Below are 18,713 nucleotides of genomic sequence, written 5' to 3' on the forward strand. Positions count from 1 at the left end.
AACCCACTAACAGCTGCTTTTAGTATAGGTCGGTGCCATCCAGTAATATGTATGAGGCCCATGGTTACACGAAAGGGGAAGGGATTAATTCCATCATGTTATGTGTATGGTGCTGGGGATGGAGGTAGATGTGAGGAAGGGAGAGATGAGGTATAATGCTGAGCTGGGCCTTGGGGAAAGAATAGTTTCCCAGATGGACAAGCTTGAGGTAAGGCTTCTGGACACAAGAGACATTATCTGTGGAAGCACAGCAAGAAACAGCATGCTTTGCTGAGGATTCCTGGGGTGATGGGTTGGCTCCCAGCGTACGGAGCTGGTTAGGTAGAGGGAGCCCATGAAGAGTCATGCTGAAGAGTCTGTGGACTTGATTCCTCTGAGCAGTGGCATGGCCAACTCCTATCTACATTTCATCTTTAGAAGGGTGACTCTGACGGTGGTAGCACTGGAGGAGGGCAATGGGGCAAAGGGTGCAGAGACTAGTTAGGAAGTGTGGCGGTAGCCGAGGTGAGAGATGATGAGCACTTGGACCTCAGGCATTCACAGCAGGGCTGGAGAGGATACATTGGAGATCTTTCAAAAGGTAGAGCAGAAGGACTTGGTGATTGATTGGATGAGGGAAAATAAGGGGAGACCAAGGGACTTATTTGAAGGGACCAGGTGGCCAAGTATAAAATACTGCCATTGACAACTATAGCGAGTTTGGAGTGGGGTGGGAGAAATAACACTGTTGGCTTTGGATATATTAAGTTTGAGGTGTCTCTTCGACAGCTAGGGAAGGTTTAGCTCCATCCTTCCTTTCCAGAATAGCCGTCCAAGCCTAAGCCAGACATCCCTGGGCTGGCTTCCTGCGGGGCCCAGGCAGGGGTAAAATTCTCTAAGACCTGAGTAGAATTCCTGAGTTCCACATCCTTCAAGGATATAAGAATAAGCTGGGTATTGAAAACTAGATCCTTATTGATAGGAGGAGAATGGATCCTGGATTTGCTTTTTTAAATCAGATGCCGGCTCCAGTGGACCAGACCCTTCTGCCTCTTGCAAGCATCAGACTTTTACAAAGAAACCTTTTCCTATGGAGCAGCCAGCCTCTGGCCCTGACAGGCTCTGGCTCTCAAGCTGGCTCCCGAGAAGCCCCCTACCTCCCTTAGGGAACAGCTTTTTTAAAAGAAGATGAGGTTGTGCAGCGCCTGGCCCTGACTAGCAGCTGCAGAAAGCCCAGAGTCTTGGGAATGGACCCACTCCCAGCCACCACCCTGGTGGCGTTAGGTGTCCTCGATGCCGAGACAAGACTCCACGTAGCCCTAACTCTTTCCAAAAATGATGGGACTGGAATCCTTCCCCACCTCAATTCAAATCTCTAGAGCTCACTAGGCGTTGGCAGGGCCGAACACGTGGGGTCGATTAGGGGCCGGCCTCTAGGGTCCTCCCAAGGAAGGGGACAACCCAGGAGGTGGAGGGCTGGCCCGCCACACCTCGCGTGGAAATCTCCCTGGCTGCTCCAGCTGATGGCCAAAAGGCAGGGGCACACCCTGTGTCCCACTCCCACTTTCATAGGACGGTGCCAGAATCCTTTATCTCTACTCCGTCCTCTCGTCACACACTGCCCTACTGTCCTGCCCATAAATCCCAAGAGCTAAGGTAGCGCGATTCCTCCCGCGCCCCTGCGGGCCCCGAAGCCGGGCGCTAAGGCAGTGCAGTCCCAAGCTTCCCCTGCAGAAGCCGCGCTCCTCACTCGGTCCGGGGGTAGAGGGGGCGCGAGAGAGCAAGTGGGCGGGCGTCCTATTCTCCGCATCCTCCTCCAGGTCCTGGCGCGCAGGGTGGGAGCGCCGCGCGGCTCCGCGCTGCGCATCGCGGCCCGCTTGCCGCCTGCCCCCTGCCCTAGCTGGGCCGCCTCCCCGGGCTGCCGGTGGAGGGCTACGAGGCGCTAACGTTACGCTGTTTCCGGTTTTCTAGCGGGCTCTGTTTCCCCTCCCAAGGCGGCGGCGGCGGAGCGGCGGAGCCCCCCAAATGGCCTGGCCAGATGCGGCAGGTTTGCTGCTCAGCGCTGCCGCCGCCGCCACTGGAGAAGGCTCGGTGCAGCAGCTACAGCGACAGCAGCAGCAGCAGCGGCAGCAGCAGCAGCAGCGGCAGCAGCAGCGGCAGCAGCGAGAGGAGCAGCAGCAGCAGCAGCAGCAAGAGCAGCAGCAGGAGCAGCAGCAGCAGCAACAGCAGCATCTCCCGTCCCGCTGCGCCCCCAGAGCCGCGGCCGCCGCAACAGCCGCAGCCCCGCAGCCCCGCAGCCCGGAGAGCCGCCGCCCGCTCTCGAGCCGCAGCCGCCGGCGGCATGAGGCGCGACCCGGCCCCCGGCTTCTCCATGCTGCTCTTCGGTGTGTCGCTCGCCTGCTACTCGCCTAGCCTCAAGTCGGTGCAGGACCAGGCGTATAAGGCACCCGTGGTGGTGGAGGGCAAGGTACAGGGGTTAGCCCCGGCCGGCGGCTCCAGCTCCAACAGCACCCGAGAGCCGCCCGCCTCGGGTCGGGTGGCGCTGGTAAAGGTGCTGGACAAGTGGCCGCTCCGGAGCGGGGGTCTGCAGCGCGAGCAGGTGATCAGCGTGGGCTCCTGTGCGCCGCTAGAAAGGAACCAGCGCTACATCTTTTTCCTGGAGCCCACGGAGCAGCCCTTAGTGTTTAAGACGGCCTTTGCCCCCATCGACACCAACGGCAAAAACCTCAAGAAAGAGGTGGGCAAGATCCTGTGCACTGACTGCGGTGAGTCGCCCCCTCCCTCTGCTAGAGAAAGGGGGGAGGGGAGAGGTGGTAGAGAATGGGGGTGGGGCGGAGAGGTGCTGCAGGTGCCCAGGCCTGGCAGCGGCGGGCTACTGGGGGGTGGGGCCGCCCCTGGGCAGGGCGCCTGGCACGGGTGGGTGAGGGGGTTGGGGTTGGGGAGAAGGAGGATCGGGCTCAAAGTGTGCCAGGGGTGGGGGGCGGGGGAAGGCGCTGGCCTGTGCCAGCAGCGATCTGCGGCTGATGTATGGCAAGTGGAGCTGGAAAGCTGCCATCATAGCCCAGTAGCGGCAGGAAAAACGGAGAAGTCCGGGCGGTGCTGGCCCGAGGCTCAGTGAGTCAGGAGTGACCCTCGGAGGCCTTGCCCGCTCTGCTCCCATGGGCCTGCCTTGCTCAGGCTGGAGAGGGTCTGCAGGAGCAGCCGGGCAGACTCCCAGCTTGTGAAGGCCTCCGCTTACAAGTTCTCCTAGGGAATGATGGCCCCCGCCCCCTCCTTCCTCTCCTGGGCTCCGGGTTCTGCTCATCCACACCGCTGGCGCAGACAGAGTTGGACTTTTTATGCTACTGTTTTCCGTCCTCCATGTGGCTCGGGTGTTTTCTCCATTGTGATTGCCCGTCTTTGCTAAGCAGTTAGCACGCTTTCTCTTAACGTCCAGGACCATCGAGCAGACACCTCTCTTGGCTGTTTCTGGGAGATTTCACTAGGTCTGTTGATGGTGATGACAGTGAAAGAGAGTAACTTACTTCTGCTGAATGCTGTAAGTTCAAGCTCTGACATCTTACTGGCAGGATGTGTTGACTGCGTCTCTCATCTTCATGGTTTTGGGCGCTGCACAGGAACGCAGGTGACTGGAAACAAAACACTGAAATCTGTAGGTCTCTGTAGGTGGGAGTGGAGGTCTCCCATGACAAAAGTCAAAGAAATATCAGTTTAAGAGCTTTTGTTTCTTATCCCTTCACCCAATACTTCTCAGTAAGGTATTTCAAACCAAATCGGCCCCATACTGGAGTATTTGGTGTTAGCTTATCTTGTGCTTATTCATATTGGGGTTTCATTTTGTCCCAAGTAAGGCTGAATTTGGTGCTTGCTGTGTGACTCTGAGCTGTGTAATCACTGAATTGTGACAGATGTCCTGGATGGCCATCGAAGTTGGCTTGTTTACCAGTTTACCAATTGGTTCTAGATAGGCTTTGAGAAGCAAAGAATGTGTAACAGCTCATAGGAGGTTTTGCTGCCCTTATCTTTCTAGATCAATGCCTTTGACTTTTGGAAGCTTTCCTCCTCTTACCAGCACCCCCCCCCCCCCCCCCGACCCCGCTGCCGTCCTTCAGGAGACAAATTTTAATTTAGTGGTGGTAGTATATCCAGGCATTATGTTGAACAGTGATCACTTTGATCAGAAGAATCTTGAAGTATCTTAATAAGGAGGGAAAAACTTTGGTGGTAACAGCAGTTTCTCTCTCTGACATTGTTCTGAGGAATTTTGTTGACTGCTCTTTAATGTCTTAAATGTTTTATGATGACAAGTTGAGACCAGTTAATTTTTTATTGTTAAGTATTTTATCTGAGACCCCGTGGGGAGCTGTGGATCTGTATTGTGCAGTGGGAAATAGATAGTAAAAACATTTATTGAACCTTGTCCAAGGACAGCTTCTGTTTTGGTTTTCGGTGAGTTGCTCCTGAATATGCACAGGGCACATCACCACATAATCCCTAGTCTGGTCCACTGAGACCCAATGGTGATTGTCAGGTAATCCCCTGTCTTCCTCCTCCTCCTTTACTCCTTCCCTCCTGACAATTATGCCTTGTTCGTTTTAGCGAGAGTTTAAGAGTTTAATAGTTGAATGTGTGATCAGGAAGGATTTGGAGGTCAGAAATGTTGTCTGCTTTGAGCTTATGATCACCTCATATGATTGAAATGGCATGGGTAGTATAGTGCCCAGAAGATACTGCAATCCATGCTAAGGAGAAGGCTCTCCCACACTGCAAATTGTCAAGGAGCAGGAATGAGCATGGAAGTAAACACTTCAGAAATGCAAATATTTTTGCTTTGAGTTGATAACATATAGATCTGGGTCAGTTCGGGAGGGGGGCTTTATACAAGGGGATTAGAAATTAAAGGACATATTTGCGAGAGGAAACTTGTGGAACTGGTGATCGTGTGGCAGAAGAGCATAGACTACATTTTCCTATTTTCGACTACGGGGTTAAAGAAAGCAGAAAGCGTGCACTGGTGATGGTATATTAAATAAGGAAACAAAATCATCCTAACTAACCACAACACCTTCCTTGTGTTCAGCAGGAAATAACTAACAAATTCATTTTCTGTTTTCTGTCTCTAAAGAAAGCCCTCTAGGCCACAGGGTCATTGGGAACATTTTCTCCTTGGAGCAGATCTGCCCATTGCAAAATAGGGAAACTGGCACTCAGAAACTGTCATCATGGCCGTTATATTGAGCAACTGTGGTTGAATTGTTACTTTGTTTAGCCAGTTCCAGCTCTGAATGTGTCTGGATTCAGAGAGGTATGGTTCCTGGGGAGATCATCTAGAAAGGTGTGTTTTGGTGGGCCGGGACTTTGCGATAATATACCATATAGAGTGATACTGAGCTTAAAAGTTAGCAAATGTCTCAGTAGCATCAGTGAGGGGTCATACTGGACCCTTTCTAGAAGGTCCTCATAATGGCTAATTTCACCGCAACTGTAGAATATCGATTTGAAGCATGTGAAATCTGGCTGCAATAACAGTATGTGTCAGAGGGGTATTTTTATAGATCTCATGTGTATCATTCATCCAAAATTACTACCTCTGGTGGTAAAGAGTTGAGTAAAATCTTTGCATTTCTAAGATTGCATACATGAGGTGTTTTCTATGCCTTCTGTGGAAAGGAGATGAAAAAGAGTTAGAAAGGAGTCTTAGAGATTAGCAGCTCTGTACAAGGCATCCTGTTCTGCAAACGGGCCTGCATTTTTAACAATGGTTGCATATATTTTGGTATAATCACACCCTATCTTGTTGTTTTCCTATGTATATGCTTTTAAGCTGTTTCCTTGTTGAATAGACACAGCCGATGTGTTACCAAAAAAAAAAAAAAAAAGATCATTCTTCCTTTGGAACTTTCTGACTTGCAGTTTTCTTCCAATGTGTAGTGTTCTTTGTTGTTAAAGATGGAAACGGTGTATTCCTGGAGCACTTTACATTCTTTCAAATAGTTTTTAATTAATTTGACATCCAGATTCACATGTTAGGGGAAGGTGGTTCACAAAATTTGGTAAAGCAAAAGTGACTGCATATTTTTAAAATGCTGTTTATTTAAAGAATCTTTTCTTCCCCAGCCAGCTGGAAACCCAGCTGTGCTGCAGCTTGAAGATGGGAAAGTGAAACTAGACTAGAAACTGACCATCCATGGTGGTAAGGACAAGGCTTGGTTATAGATTTAGGGGTAGCATTACTATCATAAAGTCATTCGTTCTTTCAGTGGCTGCTTTCCATAGCAGATTGTAATTCTTGGCGGTGGGAATCATATTTTATCTATGAGGTCCTTCTCCTACCTCTCCTGGTCCCTGATGTTGGTACTGTGCTGGTTTATAGAGGGACTCTCCTAAGGGTCTTTTGAATGAATGAAGTCAAGTGAAGTTAAAAAAGCAAGCCTCCAGATTAATACTAAAACAATCTTAACTCTGATCTGTGACACCAAGTCTCAAAAGCTGAATTTGATGATAGCCTTTACCTGTCGCTATGGGAACCTTTTTTCCAAAGGAGTAGTTATCAACTAGAGTACTTAACCACAATGTGCTTAATCACTGTGCTGATTAGTGTTAATGGGATTTGAGCAGTGTCAAGAATAAAGGTCTTGCTGGAGAGGACCCTCTTTTTTTTTCTTTTTGGAGAATAGATCACCACTCCCTCACCCTCCTGTTTCAACGAAAATAAAACAACTAAAATAAAACAACTAACAGTTTGAGCTAACAAATATCTTGGGAACTAGAGAGGGTAGCGGATTAACTAACTAGGTGACTAACTTCTTGGTTCCAATCCTCTTTACCGTCTTTTATTATCTAGGACATTTCCATTTTATTTCCTAATAGTAAATGCATCAATAGCTTTTTTCCTTATAAAATTGTATTTAGCTTTTTGAATATGTAAAATATTTATATGCCTTATTCCAGAAAGTACATACAAATATATGGTGAATGGGGTGCCTGGTGTCTGACGCTTAATCTCAGCTCAGGTCTTGATCTCAGGATTGTGAGTTCAAGGCTCATGTTGGGCTTTAAAAAAAAAAAAAAAAAAAACGTGGTGAAAAGTCTCCCTCTAAGCTACCTGTTCCTAAGGCAATTGAAAAATGACATATTCTTGAAATGTGTACTTCTCCAAAAGTAAAATGTTTGTCAAAGAAGCCATGTTTTTCTCTTAAAAGATGGAGAATGTTAATTTTGCCAGTAAGTCAGTATTATGGGAACTTCTTCCCAAGCCATATATATATATATATATATATATATATATATATATATATATATATATATATATAGTGTGTTTATATATATATATATTCACTACCCTATATATATTGTGTGTTTATATATATATATATATATATATATATATATATATATATATATATTCACTACCCTACCTCGCAGATATAACCCTTGGGTCAGGAATGAAAATCCCAAATTGTTTTCCAGATACTTTGCCTTTAAGAAGTTTTCTGTGACAGTGAATTTTGTGATGAATCTTAATTGGGACGCTCAAAGGAGAGATGCAGAGATTTGCCACTGAGCTTTAGGGCCATAGCTCTGCCGGTACAGCAATTCCTACTGTTTCACACTCTTGATAATCTCACAACAGAATCCGTGTGAGAAATCACATGATTCCATATGTGGAAAGAGAAAACTCTACAGTGCATGATTGCTTTGATTTTCATTTAGAAGCCAAGTCGAAGATTTCAGCTGTTAATGAAGAGTTTGATTTTGACTGTATTCCTGTACAATTGGTAAATTCTAGGACTAGCCACTTGAATACTATTTTGAAGTACGTTTAAGATAACCAATTTGAACGTAGTGTTGAGATTTCAGAGGATCGGGGAATTGCCACTCAAATACGTAAGCAAAAAACAAATACGGAAATCCAACAGTGGAAGTTTTTAACCCTCTCAATCCTTCTGGTTTAGTGGCATTTGGTAATTCCGCACATTGATTTGGAAAAGGAATGTTAATATCAATGAAGTTTCCCCTGTGCAGTCTTCAACAACTTGTTCTGGGGTCTTTCTTTTCAAGGTCTGAAGTGGTGGCAGTATAATTTGAACCAAAAGTAAAAAACTCCCCCCAGATTTTCAAAGGTATGTGAAATGGGGATTTTTTGTCTTGTTTCTAGTGAATTAATCTTCCCCTCCTACTCTCTTATTGGAATTAGCACTTATAAATAAAGTCAGTTTATGAATTTCAAGAGATGATATAGGCAACACGTTGGAAAACTGGGGAAAGTAAGTGAATTAACCAGTGGAAGTGCTAAATTATGACAAGTCTGTGAAATTAGCCTCCTTTAAAAACATCAGTGCACACAGGTAAATCTTTGGTGAACTAGAGCTCCATGTTAGGCTATAGCAACTGTAGGAGCCCGGAGGGTGACTAAAAGGCATCAGGATGACTTGAAAGAGGACATGCTGTACTCAGGCAAAGAGCTTGGAGCTCTTGCCAATCTGGGGTCAAAAGACAGAGATTCATGTTGATTAAGAGCATTTGCTGTTAATCAGCGGTGATGTTTTTCGATAATTATAAATGAGGCTCAGTTAAGGAGCCTTCTTTCTCTGGCGAGTTGCCTCTAGCCAAGTGTGGTATATGAGCTCCATTGTACAGTAACATTCCCTTCCCACTCTGTACTTGCAGTGAGAGCCAAGTTACCTCTCCAGGGACCTTCTCTGGGACAGAGCCTGTTAGCTCCTCCCTGTGCCTCTGCTCAGGACCTGGCCATGCTGCTTGCCTCCTGGGGTGGTCTGGAGGCAGTTAATAGTCCATTTACCCTTGCAGATGTGTCCAGAGTGGCAGAGGCACAGGTATCCGAGAGACTTCCGTATACTACAGCAACACAGCCCCCCAAGATGTGACGTTCAGGTCGCTTTTTATCCTTTTTTCAGAAACAGAATCTTTAGTGCTTCTCTTTTGTCTTCATAGATTTCCTGCCTTGTGCTGATGACATCGGTTTCCCCCCTCCTCTTTCCCTCACTGATCTGTTTATTCAGACTGAGGATCTGTCTTTGTCCTCTAGGCTAGGATGTTTTACTTGGTCTTGATCTTGCTATTGGTCCGACTAACAGAAGACAAACTGAGCTCACATTCCTCAGAACTGAGTGAGAGGAAAGTCACCACATGGCTAAATACCTGGTTCAGTCCCCAGGACAGTCAGGACATCATTAATTCGATTGTGACAGTGATACATTTTGGTATTCTTGAGGTTGTATTACTAAGAGAGCTTGGTTTCAATTCCATCTTTCAAATGCTTGCTTCAACAAATACTTATATGTGTGCTCTGTGTAAAGAACTAGGTACTTTCTGGGTAGTTATATCAGACACAGTTCCTGTCATCAAGGAGTTTACAGTCTGGAAGTACAAAGATAGAGCAGCAGTTCAATCCAGAATATGATAAATGCCGTAAGATACCAGCATAGTGCTTTTGGGAGCAGGGGAAGCATCTTAGAGGAAAAGAAGATCATATTCAGTTACAGGATTAAAGAAAGTTTCTTGGAGAAGTAGTTTGAGATGGGATTCTAATAGCCAGGGATAGTTGAGGTAGGGGTGGTTTAGAGATAGAGACCAATCGATTGACTACATGGATTTCATGCAGAGAGAGCCACCATTCTCTTCAGCAGAGGGGCATATTTGTAGTATGCAAAATAACCAGAATGAAAAGGAGAACTGGAGAAAGGGTCTGGAGAGGGAGATGAGGGTCACATTTTCACCTGTTTTGAATGCTAGGCTGAAGACTTTATTTGCAATCACGCAAGTAGTATTTGAACGTTAAGAGCAGTTCAGTAATGTTTTGTGGTCATCGGTGAATGGGTCTTGCACGTATTTTGTTAAATTTATCCCTAAGTATTTCAGGTTTTCTGGATGCTACTGTGAAGGGTATTTTTGTTTACTTTTGTTTTCCAGTTATTAATTGCTAGCATACAGGATGATAATTTTTAAAATATTGATTTCGTATCCTGTGACCTTAATAAATTCACTGATTATTCCTAGTAACTTTTTTGGGTAGATTTCTTAAGGAGTTTTCTCTGTGTACATGACTATGTTGTCAGTGAAGAAAAGACAGTTTTACTTTTTACTTTCTAACCTGTTTGCCTTTATTTCTTTTTCTTTCCTTATTCCACCGGCTAGCACTGCCAAGGACAATGTTGAATAAAAGTGGTGAGAACAAACATCTTTGTTCTAGTCGTGGTGGAAAGCATTCAGACCTTCACCATTAAGTATGATGTTAGCTGAAAGTTTTTCATAGATGCCCTTCCTTTAAAAAAATAAAAATTCTACTAAGTATGGTATAATGACTAAGAATTTGGGCTTTACAACCAAACAGACCTGGGTTTGGAAACCATCTTCTACATTTTCAAACTCAGTGATCTTGGGCAAATTACTTTCCTATAAAATGGGGATAGTGATAGCACTTAATAGGATAGCTGTATTAAATGAGATAATACATGTAGAATGATTAGCACAGCACCCAATAATAAATGTTAAAAAATATTACTTATTAACTAAATCTTATGAGATCAATGTGAGCAGGACAACTAATAAGTGAAAATTTTCAGTTCTAGAAGCAGACTGCAGGCAGGCAAGGGGGAGATTTTCACCAAGCACTGTATTTTTAACCCAGATGTCCCTATTTATCTCAATACAGAGTCACTGGGTAGGGCTGGTTGAGGTGATGAGAAGAGAAGGGATTATGTGTGTGGTCTCTCTGTAGGGAAGTTCATGCTGGTTCTACGGAGGTCCCAACAAGGCCATCAGTCTTGATGTATCCATGGATCTCTGTTGATCAATATTCTGAGAAGCCCACAGATAGATACTGCTTTTCTCTGTTTCACAAATAGGATGACAATGACTGAGATCCATACTCCAAAATGTGCATTTCAAAATCTCAACATGCTTGTGGGGTCCAGGTTCTGGAGTCCTGCCAGGCCTGCTCTTTGACTATCACTGGTTTTAGCTGTTATTAGGAGGAGCTGCTGAAAGTCCCTGGAAAATGGCTGACAGTGTCTTTTCTTTTTTCCCCCCGCCCAAAAAGAGCAGATCCCTGACTCATCCTGCTTTGATTTGGGGGCTTCCAGCATTGGGGATGCTTTCACACTACACTATTCATATTCTGTCTTTCCTTGTTTCTGCACTGAGTTGGTGTGGATCTAGGGGCTGCCCAGGTGTGGTCATGTAACAGGGGGCATTTTTGGAGTTTTGGGGGTTTAATTTTCCTTAATTGATTAATGTGTGGAACCTGATGAAAGTATGAATCGTAGATCCTTAAATGTTTGTAGGACAAAGATTCCTCACCTTGCCTTCTTCCTCTAAATATTTTTTGGCTATTATTAACCCTCAGATCCTGGGCTGACCACACATCCCCAACCTCAAGTATTCCTTATTATTTTCTTAGAGTTTTAGTATTTATGACCTGTACCATGAATATGACACGTATCATTTAATGTCATGCATTCTTGACTACCTTTTGATGGGTCAGTATCTTATCTATTCGCCTGATTGTAAGATCTTTGGGGGAAGTAAGTTAACATACGACAAATATTTGATTAATGGCTATTGCCAAGAAAGAAGGGAGTGAGTGGATCCTTTTTGCTTTCTCTACTGGCCACTTTTGCCCTAGACAAATTTCAAGGTTCTTCAAATGCCAACTCAGACTAGACCAATCATAGAAAGTATTTTCAGACATTTTGATAAAGGGCAGAATTTGGGTTCTCAGTTATATTTCTGTTCACTTTTCTTCCCCTTTGTAATCTATAGCATCTTCGTTTTCTTGCAGGTAATTCTCTTTTCTTGAGTTTTAGAATTATGACTAGGTGGTTTTCCTTACACGTGTTAATATTTTGGCTTGTGTTTCCTTTCTGTCTTTTGGTTAGTTGGCATTCTGCAAAAAAATTCTCCAGTTTCACTTGCCATATGACTTTTTAGGATGTTCCCCACTTGGGTTTCTCACTGGAATGTCCAGTTTCACTCAGTTACTTTGACATGTTCATGCTTCAGGCTGAATATTTTAAGAACTAAGAGGCATGACCAGGCGTCATCTGTAGTAAGCGGAGACCACAAATTACAAGTTGTTGTACCTCTCTGCCTAGTAGGCAGCTTGAGGGCTTCTGAAGGCTAGGACTGGTTCTTAGATCACAGTTGTTTCCTAAAAGGTTGGGGAGGGGAAACTCAGTGTTTCTTCATGTCTCTCTTCGGCATGTTCATCCTTTTTTTTTTTTTTTTTTTTTTCAGTTTATTTATTTAGCTTGAGACAGAGAGAGAGTGCGCGTGAGCGCAAGCATGAGCAGGGAAAGGGCAGAGAGAGGGAGACAGAGGATCCCAAGCAGGCTCTGTCTGCACTGTCAGCACAGAGCCCAATGTGGGGCTCAGACTCACCAACCATGAGATCATGAACTGAGCCAAAGTCAGACACTCAACCAGCTGAGCCACCCAGGAGCCCTGCTGGCATGTTCATCCTTTACCATTTCCTTGAAATACCATTACCATTTTTTTCCACATCTGCTTGGCTGATGTTTTGGGCGGGGGGCTGGGGGTGGGTCTCAAGAGGGTTTTTCTCTTCTAGCTCAGAGTGCCAAAGGATCATTAGTCATCACTTTGCACAGGGCTATGGCACGCGGCTTCCTCAAGTCAATCCCTCCCACTGGTACCTGTGGCCATAAGTATAATCTCAGCAGAGTACCTCACCACAGTTGCTTAGGCCAGTGATGAATATCACAAGCACTGCCTGATTGATGACTCTCTTTTGGAATAAGTTTGGTTTCAGAGAGGAGAGTTTATTTACCAGTCAGGATGGAACAGATAGATTAAGGAGCTCTGTCATGTCTCACTTCCTATCACGGAGTGAGAAAAAGAATAGCAAGGCTGTAGCCAGTGCAACTTTCCCAGTATTGTCATTGGTTGATTGGATTTCAGAGGGAAAATAATAAAAAGAAGAATTTTTAAAAAGGAAGAAACAAGTCTCAGCCCACAACATGATCCAATTGTCAGAGTGAAACTAAAGCCCACAAGGGAAGAGCTTCTTTCAAAGGACACTGGGGCTTCCAAAGGCAGCTTCCTCTTAGTTGGTTTCCTTTTCGTAGTCCATTCATGTGGGTTCATTTCTGAGAACCTGTTGGTGCTCCTTGCTTCTGAGAGCCCTTGGTGCTCCTTGCTTGGGTCTGCTGTCACACCTGCTTTTGTCATCATTGTAAGTGCCACTCCTCAGCCCCCATTCCCAAGAACCAGAGAAGTTGCCGGAAATTTCTAGTGCAAACTTTCCAATGCTTTCTTGGACGTTAGGACTGATGGGCCTAATGAGAAGATAATGAACAAGGCCTGGGATAGGGACCGGTGAGGGAGGAATCACATATGACAAATCTGGTGGAGTTTCAGGTCCAGTTCTTTTGGACAAAACATGGGGTTTTTCCAAGAAAGCCTCTCCCATACTTGCAAGTGTCATTTTCAAAAGGGAATGCTTTTTCCAAAAAGGCTGTTGACATGCATGGGGCCTCCTAGTAACGTGTATGTTAAAGTGTCTTGGCCAAGTACTGACAGTCATCCTTGAAGATGGCACTCCCAGGGCTCGGCCCAAATGATTCAGGCCAATACTGAGAAGAACCTAGGATGTGGAGTCAGGTAGTCATGCTGTGGGCCAAGCAAAACATTACCACCTCTGAGAGAAACTTCTTGCCAATGGGAAAGAATCTAACTTGTAGGTTGAAGGAGGCACATGGAGGGCCCCCAGATTGGGAGGGGCTTCCTGTCTTTGTTTCTCATTATGCAAATTATCTGAGTAGGTTTCTGCTGTGCGTGTTATGCTCTCATCTGAGAGGGCAAATGGGAGCTGGAGCTGAGACTAGTTCCCCTGGGAATATTGTTTTCACCTCTGCCAGTTCCCACTGCCACCCTCCCGCCCCACTTCTACTTTGCCCACACTGAACATGGGCTCCTTGATTCTTCTGTGTGGTATCACAGCCTCAGGGCCTCTGGTGAATGAGCCTTAGGCCCAGAGCTTATTGTACAGAAGTAAACGTTAAAGGCATTGGTTTTAGATTCAGTCTGTGAAGGAATCAATCACATCAAGTGCATAAAAGGTCCTAGTTGGTTTGATGGTCTTCACTGGGCCAAGCTCACAAACCATATTTTTTTAAAGTAAGTACACAAGTTGACTTTTCTCATCTCTGAAGTTAAGTAACCACCTAGTCAGTCCAGAGGAGGGGTGAATGTTGTCATTGTAAGAGCAAAGTAGAAAAGGGCAATAGTGCTGCTTCTGTTCCCGTCTCAGAGGGTGAATGTTACTCTCTCTTCTACGGTTCAAAGATCACTTGCGTTGGAAGAGTTTGTTACTGACAACTGTGAATTTGGGGAAGGGGTCATGGCTGGATTGCTACTGACCCACTCACCTTTAAAGACTGAAGCTGCTTTGTGGACCCTGCCATGGGTTCCTCCAGCGATGTTGTACACATAGTGTTTGGTTCCTTCCCCTCTTACATCCCTCTCATGTTTTTCCATCACTGGGTCTTCTTCTGACTGTCTTATAAGGATACAGCTCCTAAGGGGCTGTCCCTGGTTCTCTTCTCAATGTATGTAGTCTGTTCTAAAGTTTCAACTATATTAGGGCGCCTGGGTGGCTCAGTCGGTTAAGCATCTGACTTCAGCTCCGGTCGTGATCTCACGGTTCATGAGTTTGAGCCCTGCATAGGGCTCTCTGCTGTCAGCACAGAGCCCACTTCAGATCCTCTGTCTCCCTCTCTCTGCCCCTACCCAGCTTGCTCTCATGCTCTCTCTCTCAAAAATAAATAAACATTAAAAAGAAAGAAAGAAAGAAAAGAAAAGAAAAAGAAAGTTTCAACTATATATCACATAGTGGTTAAGACTGCATGCTCCAGAGCCAACTTTGAAGGGTGAATCTTGGCTCTGTGACTTACTAGCTGTATCACTTTGGGCAAATTCATTAACCTCTTTTTGCCCCCGGTTCCCCAACTATAACATGGGGCTAATAATAACACCTACCACGTGACGTTGGGGTCAGGTTTCAGTGAGTTACTCCACATAAAGTGCTTAGAAAATTGCCTGCTTGGAGGAAACCTTCGATGCAGGCTAGCCACAATTACTGTTTTTGACATGTCTGTTGTTAGTGGAAAGAAAACAGTTTGGGATTCAGACTGATATTTATTAAAATCCCGGCTCTGTTCCTTACTAGCTATGTGAGCTTGGGGAAAGTCGCTTAATTTTTCTGAGTCCCAGTTTCCACCTGCCTGTGGCACATTGTTTCAGGTATCTATTACTGCATAAGAAATCACCCCAAAATGAAGTGGCTTCCAACAGCGACAGTTGTCATTATTTCTCAAAGTCCTGGGGATTGACTGGGCTCAGCTAGGAGGTTAGCATCTTTCATGTAATTTTTGGTCACATGGTGGCTGAACAGTCAGACAGTAGCAGAGACTGGGTCACTTCAAAGTTTCCTCTTGACATGTCTAGAAGCCATTGCTGGCCGTTCTCATCTGGGAGCTTAGCTGGGGTTATGGGCCAGGGACCTTACCTGGGAGCATCCCAAGAGAGGGCCAGGCAAAAGCTGAGTTGTCTTTTATGATCTAGCCTCAGAAGTCACTTCTGCCACATTCTGTTTGTTAGAAGAGAGTTAGTTACTAAGCCCTGACCAGGTTCAAGGGGAGCAGAATTAGACTGTTTCTTGGTGGAAGGATTGTCAAAGACTTTGTGGATATGTTTTGAAACCACTACAGTCTGCTTTCTGGTCACAAACCATTTATATGAAAAATACACTCATCCTCACCCCAAATCTTACTCCTTCAAAAAGGCTCGTCTATTATGGTACCAGACTCAGGCTTAGACTCAGGCTCAGGGTCCAGGATCTCATCCTCTTAATCAAGTGTATGTGCAGATGATGCTTCTCTAAAGCAGTTCCTTAGGTACAACAACTTGAGTATTGTTCCTCCTGACTTGAAGAAGTGAACTATAGGAACAATTTATCTGACTCCCCTCAACCCCCCCCCCCCCACTGCCCTACAATGCTGGGATTGATGTAGGGTAACTGCCATAGTTGCCCCTTTTTAGAAATTGGTAATACTTAAACATTTTGAAGTGACTTTATTTTTAAGTTTTGAGATAATTCAAAATGTGCAAGAAAGTTGCAAAAAGAACAAAGACTCTCCTTTGCCCAGCTTCCCCAAATTATACAACCATGCAAAATTATCAACACCAGGAAATGAATAATAGTATTGACGTAATACTATTTTTTAAAGCTTATTTATTTATTTTGAGAGAGAGAAAGAGAGAAAGTGAGCAAGCAGAGGGTCAGAGAGAGGGAGAGAACGAATCCCAAGCAGGCCCCATGCTGTCAAAGTGGAGCCCAACGCAGGGCTCGACCCCACAAAATGTGAGATCATGACCTAAGCTGAAACCAACAGTCAGACGCTTAACCAACTGAGCCCCCCAGGCCCCCCAGATGCAATACTATTAACTAATCTATAGACCTTATTCAAATGTTGCCAATTGTCTTACTTATGGCCTTTTCCTAGTCCAGGATCCAATCTAGAATCTCACATCACATTTAGCTGTCATGTCTCCTTGGCCTTCTATCTAAGGTAGATGTTCCCATTTGGAAGAGGGGCAACCGAAGCCACTAGTCCATTAGCAATTCTGAAATCCAGCCTGGCATGTGAGTAGGCTCAGTCCTACTGTCTGGGAATGATTCTCTACTATTCTTGGTTCTACCCTAAAGGCTCCTGGTTTTGCCCTCTAAATTATCCTTCCTTTTCCATAAAACATGGCCTGTGTTTGCAGCCAAGGACTTTACTCAGCGTTCTTTCAAGTGATGGTCAGTCAGATGCAGCCACAAGAGAAGACACAGGAGAGGCACAAAAAGACAAAGGTTACTATACTCACAGGTCCTAGAGAAGGGCTCACCACATGCCACATAGGGTCACAGAAAAAAAAATGCCTGCGTTGGGGCAGGTGACAGAAGACAGAAAAGTGCAGAAAGTATTAGGCCAGAGACTTTATTGGGATTTCCTTGGGAATAGAGACCCAGGACAGGGTGAATTATTTAGGATTGGCTGGTTTGAATAGTTTTGGTGGACTCTAAGCTATAAGGGTGGTACCTGCTTGCCTGGTACCTGGTCCTGGGATGATTAAGGGGAAGGTAGAAGAGTATGGCTCTGAAGTGGTTAGTTTGCATGTCAAAGGCATAGTCTTGACACAGTCTTTTGCTATTTCTAAGTAGTGGCTAGCCCTGACTGGTGCAGTCGCTCCAGACAGAAAGGGTTTTTTAAGATGTCAAAACATCATACTATATAGAAAATTAAAACTATATATAGCACACTCAGTCTACTTCCTACCTGTAGATGTTTGGGGGGTCTAAAGCCTTTTTATTTTGTAGTGCTTGGCCCCCTTTAGGCAGTGTTCTTGCTAGTACACTTCTTTTTAAAAATGTGTGGTCTGCCTATGAATCTTATCAGGGTTCACTATGTTAGACAAAAGCCACACCCTCAAATCTTACCAAGATGAGTTGTCTCTACCTTGAGCTCCCTGTGGGCTGCTGTGGGACAACACCCTTGAGATTAGTGGAATCCCTATTCTTGATTGGAAAGGACCTGGAGGCATGACCTTAAGATCATTAAGGGCCTTTTGTCTGTTGCAAAGATTCTTTGAGACATTGCTTTTGATTTTGCTGAGGTCCTAACAAAGGATACTATTCAAAATGCCTCAAACCGAGTTCATTATCCCCTTACCATATCCTATGTTGTAAAAGACACTCCCGTCTGAGATAACAACATCGATCTAGTCTTCCAAGCCATTAGGAACCTCAGCATTGTCTTTGGTTCCTTTCTTACCTTCATCCCTGTGTCTAGTACATTGTCAAGTTCATGACAGTTTTTACTACTGCAAAGTTTCTTCAAAACAAGTCTTTTCATTCATGATGCTCTAGTTGGGTACTTGTATCTCCCGTAGACTATCACAGTAGCTGCTAAAGGGAATTTCCCATTTTCAGAGTCTTTCTTCTATCACCTTTCCTGGAATTAGCTTTCTAAAGCAAATTAATTGTGTCTGCCCAACCCAGAAGTCTTCATCAGCCTCTTATCATTTATAGGATAAAGTGAAAACGCCTTCACATGACATGCAGGGCCTTCCACAATTTGACCCAACTTGCCTTTAAGACTGCAGCCCACTCTTCCACACTTACTCTTTGCCGGAGCCAGGATGTGCCGTTTTGAAAATATAGGACACATTTTACATTTTTCTTCCTTAATGCTTTTGTGCATTTTGTTTCCCTGGCTTGGTATGCTTTTCCTTTCTTTCTCAGTCAGTTGCTAGCTTCCTCGTCCTTCAAAGTTCAGCTCATAGCCCACTTCTCCTCAAAGCTTTTTCTGATCCCCTCAGTCTGAATGAATCATGGCATCCTCTATGTTCCTGTAGCAGTTGTTAGCACTTCTGTAATCATAATGGTCTATTCTTTCATTTAGCATGGTCGGATAGGGAAGCAGGGTATTTGTGTATGATCCCTAGCCTATGAGCTTCTGCTTCTGCTGCTACTGCTGCTGCTGCTTCTTTTTAATGTTTATTTATTTTAAGAGAGAGAGAGAGAATGAGCACGAGCAGGGGAGGGGCAGAGAGAGAATCCAAAGCAGGCTCTAGGCTCGGAACCTTCAGCGCAGAGCCTGACACGGGGCTCAAACCCTTGGACCTCGAGATCATGACCCGAGCCAAAG

General features: G+C 45.0%; 1 protein-coding gene across 3 annotated transcripts in view; it reads left to right on the forward strand.

Moving 5' to 3' along the window:
* The first annotated feature begins 1,792 nt into the window (after positions 1 to 1,792).
* Positions 1,793 to 18,713, forward strand: part of NRG2 (neuregulin 2) — a 185,043-nt gene continuing 168,122 nt past the window's right edge. For 2 of the 3 annotated variants that reach the window (XM_019424367.2, XM_019424370.2), the window contains exon 1: positions 1,793 to 2,744. In XM_019424367.2, coding sequence (XP_019279912.2) covers positions 2,018 to 2,744 — 727 coding nt within the window. In that variant the 5' untranslated portion in view covers positions 1,793 to 2,017. The remainder of the gene's footprint in view (positions 2,745 to 18,713) is intronic. The other variant, XM_019424369.2, reaches the window with a different exon arrangement.

The sequence above is a fragment of the Panthera pardus genome, unplaced genomic scaffold (assembly GCF_024362965.1).
Source record: "Panthera pardus isolate Hobbes unplaced genomic scaffold, ASM2436296v1 HiC_scaffold_2, whole genome shotgun sequence".
In the NCBI taxonomy this organism is placed as follows: Eukaryota; Metazoa; Chordata; class Mammalia; order Carnivora; family Felidae; genus Panthera; species Panthera pardus.